Raw genomic sequence first — 16746 nt, forward strand, 5'->3', positions numbered from 1 at the left:
TTAAGCAGACTGATAACAAACATGATTGTAGTTGGGTTTCAATCATAAGAAGAATACCCCCTCCTCCTTCACCAGTGCAACATTCCCATCACCAATGCCCCCAATGTCCCTCCACACACCCATTCCTGTATTCGAGACAAGCTTTCTAATTCTCTCATTCATTGACATTGTCACCAGAGTTGCCAGTGTAGTTATTTTTCTAACTGCACTCACCACTCTTTGTGGTGATCTCTCTCCCTCTGACTTATTTCACTCAGCATAATAGATTCCATGTACATCCATGTATAGGAAAATTTCATGTATAGGAAAATTATGGCATAATAGTCCATTGTGTCTATATGTGTAGCATATGAAAAAGTTTCCATAAGATGATTCTTGGAATTGTATATAAAAGTGTTTCCTTAGGATTGTTCTGTGACTTTTGCCCCACCTAACCCTTCCAGGTGGGGCGCTGTGGAGTTGGCAATAAATAGCTTGAGGGACAGGAGTGAGGGGTCCTTCTGTGAAAAGCTGCTGGCTGCAGGAGGATTCTCTGGCTCTCCTTGCCCCCTTTCGGGGGAAAACCTTGGTAATATTTATCCGCAGCAAGTAATAATCCACACAGACAAGAACGATAGGGTTTAAAAGATCGGGCAAGGAGAGCCAGAGAATCCTGCAGCCAGCAGCTTTTCACAGAAGGACCCCTCACTCCTGTCCCTCAAGCTATTTATTGCCAACTCCACAGCGCCCCACCTGGTAGGGTTAGGTGGGGCAAAAGTCACAGAACAATCCTAAGGAAACACTTTTATATACAATTCCAAGAATCATCTTATGGAAACTTTTTCATATGCTACATATATGTACCACAGTTTCTTTTTCTTTTTCTTTTTTTTTTTTTGTACCACAGTTTCTTTAGCCTTTCATTTGTTGAAGGGCATCTTGGTTGTTTCCAGAGTCTGGTTGTAAATAGTGTTGCAATAAATATAGGTGTGAGGAACGGATTTTTGTATTTTATTTTTGTGTTCCTAGGGTGTACCTAGGAGTGGGATAGCTGGATCATATGGCAGTGCAATTTCCAATTTTTTGAGGATTCTCTATATTGTTTTCCATAAGGGCTGGACTAGACAGCATTCCCATCAGTAGTGAATGAGAGTTCCTTTCTCTCCACATCCCTGCCAGCACCAATTGTTTTTTTTTCTTTGTGATATATGTCAGTCTCTATGGCATGAGATGGTACCTCATTGTTGTTTTGATTTGCATCTCCCTGATGATTAGTGATGGGAAGCATTTTTTCATGTGCCTTTTGGCCATTGCTATTTCTCCTTTGACAAAGTGTCTGTTCATTTCTTCTCTCCATTTTTTGATGGGGTTAGATATTTCTTTCTTGTAAAGTTCTGACAGTACCTTGTATATTTGGGATATTGGCCCTTATCTGATGGGTATTGGGTGAAGATTTTCTCCCATTCTGTGGCTTTTGTATCCTAGGCACTATTTCCTTTGAGCTGCAGAAGCTTCTCAGCTTAATATAGTCCCATCTGTTTATCTCTGATTTCACTTGTTTGGACACTGGTGTTTCCTCCTTGAAGATGCCTTTAGTCTCAATGTCATGGAGTATTCTACCTACGTATTGTTCTATATTCCTTATAGTTTAAGGTCTGATATAAAGATCTTTGATCCATTTGGATTTGACCTTTGTGCATGGTATTAGGTGGAGGTCTGAGTTTGCTTTTTTGCAACTGGCTGACCAGTTCTGCCACCACCACTTGTTGAAGAGGCTTTCCTCGCTCCATTTTGCATTTATTGCCCCTTTATAAAAATTAATTGATTGTACATATGGAGCACATTCTCTGAATACTCAACTCTATTCTACTGATCTGAGGATCTGTCTTTATTCCAGTATTATGCTGTTTTAGTGACTATAGCTTTGTAATACAATTTAAAGTTGGGGAAAGTGATGCCTCCCATATTCCTTTCCCCAAAGGTTGCTCTAGCTATTTATGGGTGTTTATTATTCCAAATGAATTTCAGGAGTGGTAGGCTACAAAGTTAACATGAAAAAATCAATGGCCTTCTTGTACACCAATGATAGAGATAAAATAGACATTTTAAAAAATTCCATTCACATTAGTGTCACACAAACTCAAATATTTTGGAGTCAACTTAAAGAGGTTAAGGACCTTTACAAAGAAAACTAATAAGCCCTGCTTCAAGAAATAAAAGAGGACACATGTAAATGGAGACACATACCCTGCTCATTAGTAGGATTAACATCATTTAAATGGCAATGTATCAAATATATACAATCCTGTGGGGAGTATTGCCATGTGATAGGTAGGGTGTTTGCCTTGCACATGGCTGACCTGGGCTCAATCCCTGGCATCTAATATGGTCTTCTGAGCCTGCCAGGCGTGATTTCTGAGTGCAGATCCAGTAGTAACTTCTAAGCACAGTCAGGTATGGCCCAAAAAATAAAAGAAAAAGCATAAATTCTGTGGTTAGATTGATAGCACAGGGTTGAAAGTGCTTGCCTCTTGTATATGGTTAATACAGGTTCAGTCCCTGGCACTATATATTCAATCCCCTAAGCACTTCCAAGAGTGATCCCTGAGCACAGAGCCAAGAACAGCCCCTGAGTGCTGCCAGAAAAAGTAAAGAAAGAAGGGAGGGAAGAAACAAGAATGAAGGATGAATTCTTTGAAATACAAGGCACAATCATTCTCATAGAAGCTCAACATTTGATGTCTTGAAATCGTCTAAACCAAAATTAAATGAAAACACAAAGGTAGTAGAGAAAAGAAGTGTCTGTACTGAAGAGCAGGTGCTTTATTGAACAGATAAGTTCTGGGTTTACTAAAAGTGACCTCCAAATCAGCAGGTTGTATTGAAATACAGACCTTGTTAAAAATTAAAATTATATTATCAAATTGATAGTTTTTTTTCCTTCCTGCAGGATTTTATTATCATGACTTTCAGGGTTAGATTAAAGGGCAATCAATTTTAGGTTCCTTGAAAATATACAGTAAAACTTGTGCCAGCAAATTCTCCAGAAGTTAAAGAAGAGGGGGAAATTAAAGTTTAGAAACTCCTAAATCGATTTTTGAAGCACTTTGAAATTCACTTTTTTACTTTCTTCGTACATCCATTGTCTTTTCTATCTTGTTCAGGGGCATATGCTTTGGGCCTAGAGGGGAGCTAAAAATAAAAGTCTAGAGTTGGAGTTGGAGTTGCACAGACACAGTTTAATCCGAGGCACCCCATATGGTCCTCAGAGATATCAAGATTAATTTCTGAATGCAGTCAGGAGAAAGTCCTGAGCACAGCTGGGTGTGGCCCACAGAACCCACCTACACAGACACACAGACACACACACACACACACACACACACACACACAAACCAGACAGACACCACAAAATAAAAGCTTTGATTTTAATAGAAACCAACTTTTCTCTATCAGGGTGACAGTTTATGTTGGTTGTTTTGCTTTGCCTTGTTTTGTTTTGCTTTTGAATCTGTGGAATTGTATTTTCAATCATCTTACCAGTTCTTAGAGAAGCACGTTCAGTAGACAAGTTATATAATGGTGTTAAACTGAACAGGATTTTACATAAAGTGTTTCCTTTTATCGTCAAAATTCATTACTTATAATACTATTTTCTTTCTTCCCACATGAATTCCTGTAATATAAAGCTAGCTACCTTCCTACCTCCACCCAAATAAAGTTAGAAAGATTTCTCTCTTCTCTTTCTTATCTCTCTTCTCTCTCTCCTTCCAGATACACAGACGCTAATAGTCACAAAATGGTTCCTCTCTGTCACCATTCCAAATTTTTACCCATATCACCTCTTCCCTGATTATTACAGCCCAAATCCTGCAATATACACATAAAACCATGGCTTTTAACTTTTGTTGACATTCCAAAGCAAAACTCTTCATAGAAGATAAAGTACACTGTAGTGCATTGAACTTAAAATGAACCACTCAAATTTTCTTTTTCTTTTTTTTTTTTTTTTTTTTTTTTTGGTTGGGAGCCACACCTGGCAGTGCTCAGGGCTTACTCCTGGTTCTGAGTCTAGGGATCATTTCTAGGCCCAAGGGATCATATGGTTGGCCAGGGTTAGCAGCACCCTACCTGCTATACTACTGCTCTGGCCCTAAACAACTGTTATTTCAATGGAAACCAGAAGAGAAAACTGGAAAAATAAATTGCCGACTCTACTGAAAATACCAGCTGAAAAACTCGATACTTTAAAAAGTTAAGGAAAAAAATGAAACTGGTTTACACCACTGGCATTTCATCACTCATCTACAAGCTAGCTCTCTGTAGAGATACCAATCTGACCAAAACACCAGTTATGCCATTATTTGGGCTGATATCACCAGGACTATTTTGGGAGTGAGTGTAGGCAACTTACACCAGCTCCCTACTCCCACTCTCCCTTCTCATACTTCTGGAAGCCCTGGTAGCTGAAACCATGCCCCGCGAACACAGTAGCCATGTCTGCATCTAGCCATCTCCATAGACTCAATCTATTGTTGAGAGATGTAAACCAAGTCATGAAAAATTCTGGGTACATCAGCCATGCAACTGAAAGTTGGCAGTCTCAGGAGAAGAAGGCCCTGTTGAAGCCACACCAGCTAGCAGAAAGAGATGAAACCTTCTGTCAATGACTTAATGACCTCATTACAAGATACAATAATTTTCACAAATTTTCTTCTTGTTCTACCATGTTTTTCATTGTTCATTCATTCAGTCTTTTTCTCTTTTATTTTTTAATAATTTGGTATCACTTACTTGGAAACATATTATGATCAGCTATGTCAACTGTGATATAAGGTCTTTAAATAAAGTGATTTATATTTCAAAAAGGTTAAGATAATTTGACACAAGAAGTCATTAAAGTCAGCTAATACTAAGAACAGAGGGAAATGAAACTGTGACAGTTCAAAAAATTATGCTAAATATATATTACTCCAAAGTTTATTAAAGACAGTATAATAGTTCATTTATTTAGTTGGATTGCATGTGGCTAACTCCATTTGAGTCACCTGTACCACATATGTTCCCTAAAGACCACCAGGGTTCACACATGAGCACAGAGCCAGAAATTATCTCTGAGCAGCACCAGGTCTGCCCCTTCCCCCAAAATAAATCAAGACAAAAAGAAAGCTACTAAAATAAGACAAACTAACATCCTAATACTTCTTTGTTGAGGAAATTTGTTTTGTTCTCTGAAATCTTGTACTTTAGAGATTAGAGAGGCAGAAAAGAGAAGCAAACAGACAAATCTGAGTACACAAGAATCAAGTTGCAACATATAAAATCAACTATGAAACAGTCAGAGCACTCCAACCAAATTTAATTCATAAACATACACAAAATATTCATTTATTTAATGTGTTTGATGTTGCAAGACTGACAAAGAAACAGTATTCTGGAGAATTTTAGTAGAAAAAAACTATTAAAAATATTCCAAGTTTCCAAAAGCAAAATAATCAAGAAAAGGTAACCCAGAAGATTAAAGTCATTATTTGAGAACAGCCTTCTACAATGCGCTCAGTGAAGTCAAAGAACTGGGGATGGAATTTGATTTGTTGCCAACTTTCTCTGAGTCACACCCAGCAAGTTTTTGCTTCCGATTCTTCATGCTCTTTTCTGGCATCTTCAGTCCTCTGTTCATCTGCACATTAAAAACAATGACGAGGTTTTCAGCAGTCAGAAATGTGCGAATTATTAAGAAAAATATACTCCTCCTGTAAAACACCAAATGCTTCACATATTAGACAATAATCACGTTCTGATTTGATCATTTTGGAAAGTTACCAAAGCTACATATCACATTTGTAAGAAAGAATCAGAAAGATAAGATGGCTGCACTGTATTCAGATTATAGATATATGAGAACTTCGTGAGTTTTGAGAAATAAAAAATTATGAATTTGAAGATAGTGTAAAATATAATATTTATTAGTATTACTATTTTGATGCTTAAGTTTTGGGGAAGTAAATTAAAACCAAATTAAGTTCTCCTCCATAGGAAGAGATTACTTTCATTTCACCCAGGTGAGAAGAAAAATTGTATACTAACTAATGAAGTAAGCATATTCTTCTAACCCAAGTGAAAAGGTCATCTGAAATGCAACAGGAACAAGGAATAGAAAATAATCAGAACATATAGCCTGTACACTGCTGGTGAAAATGTAAAAAATAGTCAACTTCTGTGGAAAAGTCTGGCTGTTCCTGTAAGGTTATCAGATGGCCCACTAAGTTCACTTCTTGGTATATGCCTATGAAAAAATGAAAACATCTAGCCACACTAAAACCTGTACGTGAATATTCTTCACACTATTATATATAATGGCAAAATTGTAGAAACAATCCTAAGATCTATCAAGGATAACAAAATATTGTTGTTTACCTATGGATTATTTGATGATGGCATAAAAAGAATATAATAAACATGTTAACAGATGGTGAACCTTGAGAACACTATACCAAAGGTTAAAAAGTCAATAGAAGATGCCAGATAGTCCATGATTCCATTTATAGGAAATTTTCAGGCTAGGAAAATGCACAAAAACAAAAAGCAGAATAATGATTTTCTAAAGTGAGGATATTGTAGAAAAACAGGAAGTGATCACTAATGAACAAATGTTTCTTTGCATGATGAAGGAAGTGTGGTAAAAAAGACAGCAATGACGGAGGTACTATTCTGAGACTATACCAAAACTCACTGATTCTAACAGTATTACAGAACCATACAACCCCACACCATCAAAGTTATGGCTACATTCTAATTAATGTTATAAACTCTACCTTATTTTGGAAAATATCTTCAGAACTGTAATTAAGTTAAGGAACTTTAGATGAGGAGGAATTCCTAAATTATCTGGGTGGGCACTATCTTCAAAAACAAATGACTTTACAAGAGAAAAGCAGAGGCATATATGAGTGAAAACAGAGGAGGAGGAATAGAAAGAAGAGAGAAGGTAGGAACACAAGGGAAAGGTGGAGGAAGCAGGAATGGAATGATGGGACTCCAAAGTAAGAAAGCCAAGGAATAAATGTCAACAGTCTTTCAAACTCACAGAAGCCAAGAAGCATTCCCCCACAGATCCTCTAGGAAGAGTGTGAGCCTTTCTGGCATGTTTCCAGGCTTTGGGTTTAGAAAATTGTGAGAACATTTCTGTGGTGCAAACTAATGCAAGTATATAAAATGTCTCAATGGAAAAGAAAAACAACCTATTAAAGAACTGATTTGGCATATCAGAGAGATGTATGAGAAATATGATAACTGATTTATGGAGACAGAAAAACTACTATAGCAGAAGGTGTAGCAAGGCGGAATGGATGAGGACATATGTGACATGAGATGCAGATGATGGCTATGACCACAAGCTTCCATGGTCTTCCTTCTCTCTGTAATGTTGTTCTTGCACACCCTGTTCAGAGTTCTCATTTTTAGAAGCCCATTTTATGCACACTGGCCCATCTTCATTATTTCCTCTGTTGCACTGCCACGCACTCTTGTACTCTTCTCCCACCCTCTTGAGATTATTTGGTTAAATGCCTGCCTTCTTCCTGCATTCTTCTGAGTATGAAAAATCAGAACAGTGATTCTGTTCTGCTCACCTTCTATACTAAAACTACTTCCTTTACAAGGAAGTGCTCCACAGGCAATTTTGGCAATGTCTGGAGGCAATTTTCAATAGCACAAATAGAGGAAACTAACAGAACTGAACAGAGGCCAAGAATGCTTCATCATCAATGAGCAGAAATGATTGAACATTTCACATGCCCACAACTGGACCTCACAACCAAGAAGTAATGAGTTCCAAAATGTCAATTATGCCAAGCTTGAGAAATCTTGTCTGAAATCTGAAACAGCATCTAACAAAAGAGAACTCATGAAGTATGTGTGGTATGGATGGGCAGTACAAGAATGAGAAATAAATACGATAAATCCTTGGGGCTGTGGTTTTAAAGTGTGACTATATAGCGATTCACACAGACCCATCTTTCAAAATCATTTATTTTATTTATTTAAAACAAATAAAATAATGCTCAGAGCCAATTCCTAGAAATAGATTAAAGGTTTATACCTTCTGGCAAGGACCCAAGGTTTTAATTTGTTTTACATTTCACCAAGCAAGTCTAATATGCATTCAAAGTTTGCAAAGAAATGCCTGATCAGTAGGTCAAAACAGTCCAAAAGATCTGATGTATTTAAAGAAGGTTACAATAGAGATCTGAAAATTACAGTTTTACAAAGCATAGATGCACCAGTACTGGCTGTTTCCAAATGAAGTACTAACCATTAAAGAGGTGAGAAATCCTAGCTAAGACATGCTTGTTCTCAAAGGCTAAAAGAGGCTTACTCCAAAGAACAGAAGGAATGGTTGGAAAAAATGGTATCTTTCTTAAAACAGAAGTTACGGGCTAAGGGATAATAAAAGGAGTAAGGAACTTGTAATTAACTCCAGTTCAATCCCTGGCACCATGGTCCTCCAAGCACTGCCAGGAAAAGTTAACAGTTGCAAATAAGTTCTTATCTAATAGAGATGGGAACACCAAAACTTTTATATTGCAGTGGAACCTTACACTCTAGACACTTGGCATAATGACTTGGCTTAGACTCCAGTTGATTTGACACTGACTATTCACGCATTAAACCAGGATACCACCTATAAAAACAAACAAGGTTTCCCACACCAGCACCATGAACATAAATTCTACCAAGAAAGGCCCTACTACCACCATGGCACTAACTTACTCCAAAAACAGTTCTTATATCACCTTGACAACCAGGAAACAGCAATAGTCTGCTTTTAGGACAGGATTCTCTGCAATGTTAACTAATGGAGACGGAACCAGAAGACACAACACACCACTGGGTCTTCGACACAGAACCTGTACAGAAACCAGGATCTATAACTACAGAAATCTGACAGCAACAACTATAAGACTGAAGAGCTGACCACCAAGAATGACTAGGGTGTGTTGGACAACCGAGTATGCCTGGAGCCTTGAGTTGGTCTTATGCCAAAGTGCTTCGGGGGTAAGATCTGCTTGTTTTTTAGGCCAAAGGTGTTTCTTTCTAATTTATTCCATATTTTTCTGTGCCTATACAAATGACAATTGACACATACACACTTTTTTAATGTACTTCTCATCTCTGGAGAAAAATGGGAGCATACTAAACCTTCAGCTATTGCATTAATGGCTGTATAGGTGATACAATAAGTTTCACAAATATAACTGATAATGAACTCTCTCCCCTTCTTCCATTTTTTTAATTCTCTGTTCTCTTTCTATTTCTTAATAACTTTGCTTTCTGTCATCCGAAACAAATGTATTATAATCAGTTATGTCAACAGTGTGATACATTTTCTTCGAATAAAAAATTTAAAAAGTAACTTGAAAAGGTAATTCTTTAAATATAAACTGCCTATATACTCAAGTTTTATGTATATGAGGAATTTACACTAAAATTTTCTGATATTGCAGGTTTTGATACACTAAGAGCATCTGAGAAGCAATAAATAACATTGATAAAGTCATTTAACAAATAGTAACTAGAAGATCTTTAGATACTAAGAAATCAAGCCAAAGATAAATTACATATTTCAAACCAAATTATTACCAAATTATTACGTATTAACAAACAAAAACAATTTTAATGGGAAAAATCAATAACAAATAGTTTTACTATATTTAGATTCCCACTGCTCCACTTCCAATCCGTAAGAATTTACAGCAAAGATTCTCAAAACAATCTGATGCCTTTGAAACCTTTCAGGTAGTATGTGTAATGACATTTATCCCAAACACACTCATTAAATCACTGTAATAACCTTTTCAAAAGTAAATCTACCTGCAATCGGGCTTAATCTGGCAAGTTACAATCAAACAGACCTTTGGATGGGCAGAACCTTGATGCATGTTCTAAGGTATAGTTGTCATTATTGGAAGGACTTGTTCTGAGGACCTAAACAAATAACATAACTAGTGTTGTTAGAACAGAGACCTGTTTTTCTATTGAACCTCATAGCTTACATTAATGTTAGTCCAAACATTCCATTCTGAAGCTCCATCTAAGACAGACATTGGTTCAAAATCAAAAACCAAACACTTAAAGCACATATCTCCAGTGCTTACTGTAATAATGCATGTGGTTGGGAACAGAGCTTCCCAAACTTGACTGTTACGGGTGGAAATTCTGAATGTGTAGAGCAAAGATTAAAGCAAGTCAAATAAGCACCCCTATTGGATCACATTACAAGCAACAAGAACCCATAATATGGGATGACAATCACCTTACCCCAAAGGGGAACAGAGAGGAACAGGTGGGGGAACAAGTCCCTGATGGGAGCATATCTCATTCTAATAGGGATAATCTTACTGAGCTCCATTAGCATTTCCAGGACTTGCTAGTTGGTCAGAAAAGCTAGAAATGCAGACTTTTTAGAGGAAAATCTCCAATTAAATGTTAAATGCTAGGTATGTCACCCAAGTCCACTATCTGGCTTAATCATATGTAGGTGTAAAGGAGAACAATTTTGTCACTTTCAAGCAGCCTATCAAGGATTCAAACCAAGGAATGTCCCTCACAACAGGACCTGATGGTGCTAAGTGTAAGGGTGGGAAGGGGTAAAGACAGCACCCTCGGCTCTTCAAGGCTCAAGCACTGGATCCTGCAGCTTTCCTGGATTTGCATTTGTTTGCTTTCGAACTCTGAGTTATGAACTGTTCTTTGGTCTTATGTTTTCATTTTCAATTTAGAGTGATCACCACCTCTGTTTGGCAGGGCCTCAGGGATTCCCAGGGTGCAGGACACTCTGTGGTAAAAGCACAAGACACCCCAACACACCAGGGCAGAAGCCACCTTTATTTTAACCTCAGGGTATTCTTTTTAAAAACAAATGTATCTGACTCATGGCCGCATTGATTACAGAAAAGTCTTAAAATACATCACAAAACAGGTCCTATGGGAAACTCTTTTGCTTTCTTCAACGATTAATTAGGTCAGTTATGCCCCTTAACATTGGTAACTGACTTCATGTTCCTTTCTGGTGCTCTTCAATATATTTGTTGTGTTGTTTATTACATGCGTTTGTATTGATGGCTAGCGCAAATGGTTGGTGGAGAAAAGAGGACATTTTCCAGGAATAGATAACTCTGTTTTCTCTCTAGGGATTATTTCAGCATAAACTAATGGGACTGGACAATAGACTAGCCCCAAGCTCAAACCCTTTGCTGGTGATGTACCAGTGCCCTCAGCAGTTTCCAAATTTAAGTGGAACCAAAGGCCACCATGTTCTTTAAATTTCCACATGGAGAAATTTAGAATGGGGACACATTCCAGTTCTCCCATGAGATAAAGAGGCAATCACGTATTTTGGTGAATTTGGGGGCCAAATGGAATTTCTTGTTTACTCAGCCATTTCTTCAGAATGAGTCAGTGTGGCTGACCCCTTCATATCACTTCCAAAAAGGTGCTTCTTTGCTATTCCATACTATTGACTGGGAGAACCACACCTCCACCATGACTGGGTGACTGGTTCATTTGGGGGTGGGGGGTGGTCACAGAATTAAGAAGCTTATTTGGATGCTCTTTGAGCATGTTAAAAGATAATATTTGTTAATGTCAGCTGCTGTCTCATTTTGTATCATGGACTGCTCATTATAATATAACTTAGAATCTGGGAAAGTTTGGATACAGAAACTAAGAGATCACAATAGTCTAAGGCATTTGAAAAATTAATTTCTTAGTACAAGTCTTAGGGAGAGCTCCCAGCAAACTTGGGAACCCATAGGCCACTCTTAGGGATATTTGGCCCATCTATGTGCACTAGATGATTCAGTCCCGACCCAGTGATATTGAGAACCACTAGGACCAGCCCAGCACTACTTTAGAGGCCCATTTGGTGATGGGGATCAAATAAAGTCAGGATCTTGAGCATACAATAAATGCCCAGAATAATTTTTATTATTGAAAATTTGAAAGTGAAATATTAAGCTAATCTTTTTAACTACTTGTCTCCATTCAAACCAAATTCTCTTTTCTTTTGAGATCCACACTGTTTTTCTGGATGACCAAAAAGAATATAATCATTTTAACCAATTGCTAAATTTAAGTGAATTTGTTAAACACTGTTTAAGCATTACATGTGATTATTTTAAACATACTAGTATACACACACACACACACACAAAAAACCTTTCGTACACAAAGTTTTTCTGTTAAAAGGCTCTAATTTGACACATCTATAACTTACAAACCAACCTCCCTATCATTCTCTTTATAAACGCTCTATTTATATGAAGGTAGTAAGAAAATGACTCACCAACACACACACTCTCAACTGCTTTTGGTATCTCTGGAGAGCTATGATTAAGATGTTCATCTTTGGATGAAAGGCTCATGTTATCGTCATACAGTGGGTCATCCAAGAAAGAAGGCCTTTTTAGTCTCCCAATGCCACGAGTCTTCAACATAAAATAATCAGCTGTGTCATTAGTAACTTCATCCTTGGAAAACTGAAGGCAGTTGATGTTCTTGGCTTCAATGGCTAGAGCCGATGACATAGAACAGTCAGTCAAGGCTTTGGTGAGATAGAAACCTATATTGGCTTCTTCAGTGCTCTCACTCTCGGACATGGCTTCACCCTCTTTCTTGGTGCTTTTGTCCTGAAGCTCTGACCCATTCAGTAGCTCAGAGAAGGCAGATCTTGACAGTGAGGGGAACTCGGGTACTACGTCATTGATGACTTCTTTTTCTCTTTCTGAAGAATATCTAACCATGAATTTTTCTTTGACTGTGCATTCCTCCAGAAGACACTTTAACTGTTCCTCAGAAAGAAGTGATGTTGAATCTAGCTGATAAAACAAACCAGTAGTTTTCAGTCAACTTGGTGCATTTATATCTGGCAAGCTTCCAGTAAAGCAATAGAAATGCAAGTGTCAATGTAACACAAGACCCCCTAATATTAAACTTACTTTATTTCATTTTCTTTTGGTTTGAAGGCCACACTTAGTAGTGTGCTCAGGGATGATTCCTGAGCACTACTATAAAGTATAAAAATCATAAATATAGTATTATATTATTCATATTTTAGAATTAAAATTTAGCATGAATTAGACACACTAATAGCCATGGGAAAGTTTTGCAATTCTGATAGAAATAAATTATTACACCAAACAAGCCACTAACTCTCTAACTACACATAAAAATATCTTCAGCATAAATGGGAAAATTTTTGCAAAGCAAAAGTGAAAAAAAATCCCTAGAGTTTATGCCTGTGACATCAAGCAGAAAATAAGCAAACAGCCAGGGATCCTGCCTTAGTCCTGAATAGGTGGTTTCTCTGTTCCCACAATTTCTCAATCTAAATAGCATCACTATTCAATTGCTTAACTGGAAAAAAAATCTCAGGCAAATCTACCTGCCCCTAGGGATTCACTTTCTTATGTCTATTCGTTTCAGTAGACAATACTGAGGAAGACAGAAAAGGAAGGCAAAGCGTTGGCCAAGCCTGAGAAAAGTAGATGCTTCAGAGTCCAGGAACATTTCAAAAACAAAGCAATTGGGGAAGAAGAGTTGATCAGACACATTTAGTCTGCTCATAGAGTTATCCAGTCTTTCAACCAAAATCTTGAGGACTTAAACATTTTTTTAATTTTCTTTCAGTAATGTTCTCAGGAAATAAAATTAATCCAATGAAAGCATTAAAGAAGGTCTTATGAGAATTTAGTTGAATAGATTGTCACTTGAGTTGCAACAATCTCAGAAAGGAATGGGATTAAAATATGTTGAGACGTGTTTTAAAAAATTCTCTTCTAAAGACTCATCACCTTTCATGATTTATAGAGTGAATTGTCTAGGGAATAGTAATCTTCTTTAATAGGTGAATGAATTATCTAACACTGAGGGGTCCTATAGGAAATCCTACTCATGAATTGCAATGGCTTTCACTTCTATTTTGGGAAAGAAATGTTATTGTTTTATTTGAAAACTCAGTAAGAAATATTCAGATGTTTGTCACAAAAAAAAAAAACACTGGGTAAGGGGAGCTGTCATTTGAATGAGTAAACTCATTATTATATAATACTTCTAATGTGGCTAATAAAAAGTATATGTAAAATTCTGCATGATTTTAAAATGTATCCATTATAAACTTATATTTAAGTTGTCATATGTTAAAAATTAATTAATAGTTGCAATGCCACAATGTGATTGAGAATAAATTACCTAGAAATACACTTTTTTTTGGTTCTTGGGCCACACCCAGTGACACTCAAGGGTTACTCCTGGCTATGAGCTCAGAAATCACTCCTGGCTTGGGGGACCATATGGGACACCAGGGATCAAACCGCTGTCTGTCCTAGGTCAGCTGTGTGCAAGGAAAATGCCCTACCACTGTGCCACTGCTCCAGCCCCTAGAAATATACTTTTAAAAATTGTAATGGTCTCTACAGTGATGAGAATGAACCTTGGGAGGAGGGCGGGTCGTTCTAGCACTGATTTATGTTGGGACAGTCACAGGAAATTTTTTCTCCTTGGTCTCCTATTGATAGTATTGTATGCATATAGTTTATATATGCATAATATCCATCTTGTATTGTGACCTTGATACTGCCCTTACAAAGCTCATTTCTAATCTTTTACTGCCTCAGTCCCAACCCTTATTTCCCCCCCATCTTCCCATGTAGGTGCAGCTCATGACATGAAGCTCACCACATAGACTGATGAGTGCAGTTAGAGACATAACTACACTGAAAACTATCATAACAATGTGAATGAATGAGGGAAATAGAAAGCCTGTCTTGAGTACAGGTGTGGGTGGGGTGGGGAGGAGGGAGATCCGGGAAATTGGTGGTGGGAATCCTGCACTGGTGAAAGGGGGTGTTCTTTACATGACTGTTATCATACAACTACAATCATATTTGTAATCCCGGTGTTTAAATAAAGATAATTAAAAAATTGTAATGGTCACCACTACAGTTTTCTCTAAATCTAGATTATTATTATTTTACCAATTATTATTCATAGTATAGTTTGAAGTATGACAGAGATCATGACATCATACGGCATATCATAATTCATAGTTAGTGTGAAGTATTATGGATCATGACATTTCCATTTTTATTCTTTTCTCAGAATTACTTTTTGTGTCTCTTGTGATTTCAAATTCTATACTTGTTTTATTCTGTTTCCTTGAAAATTGCCATTGGAATTTCAAAGGTACTGCTTTCATTTATAGGTTGCATTAGGTCAGGTGGCATTTTAATACTGTTTATCCTTTCGGGGACACACCCAGCTGTGCTCATTGATTGCTCTGTGATCAGGGATCACTCCTTGTGGGGCATGGGAGATTATATGTAGTACCAAAGATTGAATCGTGTCAGCTATATGAATGACAAGCACCCTATCACTTCCCTATCCCATTAACTCAATAATGTCTATCCTTATAATCTATAACTGTGAGGATCTTTCCATTGCTTTGTGATTTCTATTTTTGATCATGTTTTATAGTCCTCAGAGTATAAATCTTAAAATTCTCAGTGTATAAATCTTCCCTTTCCTTTTGTAGGTTTACTATCAGGTATTTTATCTTTCCTTTTGAGGCAATTATAATTGGGATTGTTAATTTCCATTTCCTCCACCTCATTTTTACATATAATATGCAACAAATAAATGTGTACTAGCTTTATATCCTATCATCTGACTGCCATCATTTCATTTTTCAATATTTTAATTAAAACCAATATGAATCACAAGCCTTTCACAGTTGTATTTCAGCCACATAGTGACAGTAAATTAGGGCCATTCTGACCACCAATGCTGACCTCCCTCCACTATAGTTCCCAGCATGCTCCCCTTATCTCCATCCTTAGTCTCCTGGACTGCTAGTGTAACAGGTCCATTTTGTGTTAGCTTGTTATAATTTAGCATAATTGGTCTCTTTAGCATAAATTGGTCTCTTGATTCTATTGTCATTAACTTTGATTTGGGCATGTAGATTTGACCATATTTCATTATCACTCAAATGCTCCTGAAAAAGAAGAGAAGACAGATGTGGCTTTTTCTTTCTTTTCTTTCTTTCTTTCTTTCTTTCCTTCCTTCCTTCCTTCCTTCCTTCCTTCCTTCCTTCCTTCCTTCTTTCTTTCTTTCTTTCTTCCTTTCTTTTCTTTCTTTCTCTCTTTCTTTCTCTCTCCCTCCCTTCTTTCTCTCTCTTTCTTTCTTTCCTTTCTTTCTTTCTTTCCTTTCTTTCCTTTCTTTCTCTCTCTCTTTCTTTCTTTCTTTCTCTCTCTCTTTCTTTTTTTGTATAGGTGCAGTAAACCTTTGGGAAATTAGAAAGGAAATTCCTTTTAAGAGATACAGGGTATCTCTACTTTCTACCCTTGAAGAATACTGTCATAAGAACTGTCATAAGACCAACTACAGGTCCAGGCATATTAGTAGTCAGACCCCAAGATCTTTTTTTATGGTCTCAGGAAAAGTTCTGTTCAATCCGGATTGTCAAAGTCAGTCTTCTGTAATTAGAGATCTTGGTTTTTGCACAGATCCTAGGATGGAGAGTCTTCTGATTTCATCTCCTCATTAGCTAGACAGGCAGGACAACCTACCCTTAGATCAAGTTGTTGCTGTTCCCTCGCCATGAGGGTGTCATATGAGCCCACCCTGAAACAAGTTGGTGCAGAGCAGTATTAGGGCTTCCACTGAGGGGAATTTGATTCCTGATGCTGGTGCAGTGAATAGTGTCAG

The 16746-nt window shown here is 37.2% G+C and overlaps 1 protein-coding gene across 1 annotated transcript in view; it reads right to left on the reverse strand.

Annotated features, from left to right (window-relative positions):
* Window positions 1-4402: 4402 nt before the first annotated feature.
* FSIP1 (fibrous sheath interacting protein 1) overlaps window positions 4403-16746 on the reverse strand; it is a 219793-nt gene continuing 207449 nt past the window's right edge. The window contains exons 10-13 of the mRNA XM_049785005.1: window positions 12326-12857; window positions 10137-10197; window positions 5598-5732; window positions 4403-4508 (exon numbers count right to left, since the gene is read on the reverse strand). Coding sequence (XP_049640962.1) covers window positions 4403-4508; window positions 5598-5732; window positions 10137-10197; window positions 12326-12857 — 834 coding nt within the window. The remainder of the gene's footprint in view (window positions 4509-5597; window positions 5733-10136; window positions 10198-12325; window positions 12858-16746) is intronic.

This window comes from Suncus etruscus, chromosome 12, assembly GCF_024139225.1.
Source record: "Suncus etruscus isolate mSunEtr1 chromosome 12, mSunEtr1.pri.cur, whole genome shotgun sequence".
NCBI lineage: Eukaryota > Metazoa > Chordata > Mammalia > Eulipotyphla > Soricidae > Suncus > Suncus etruscus.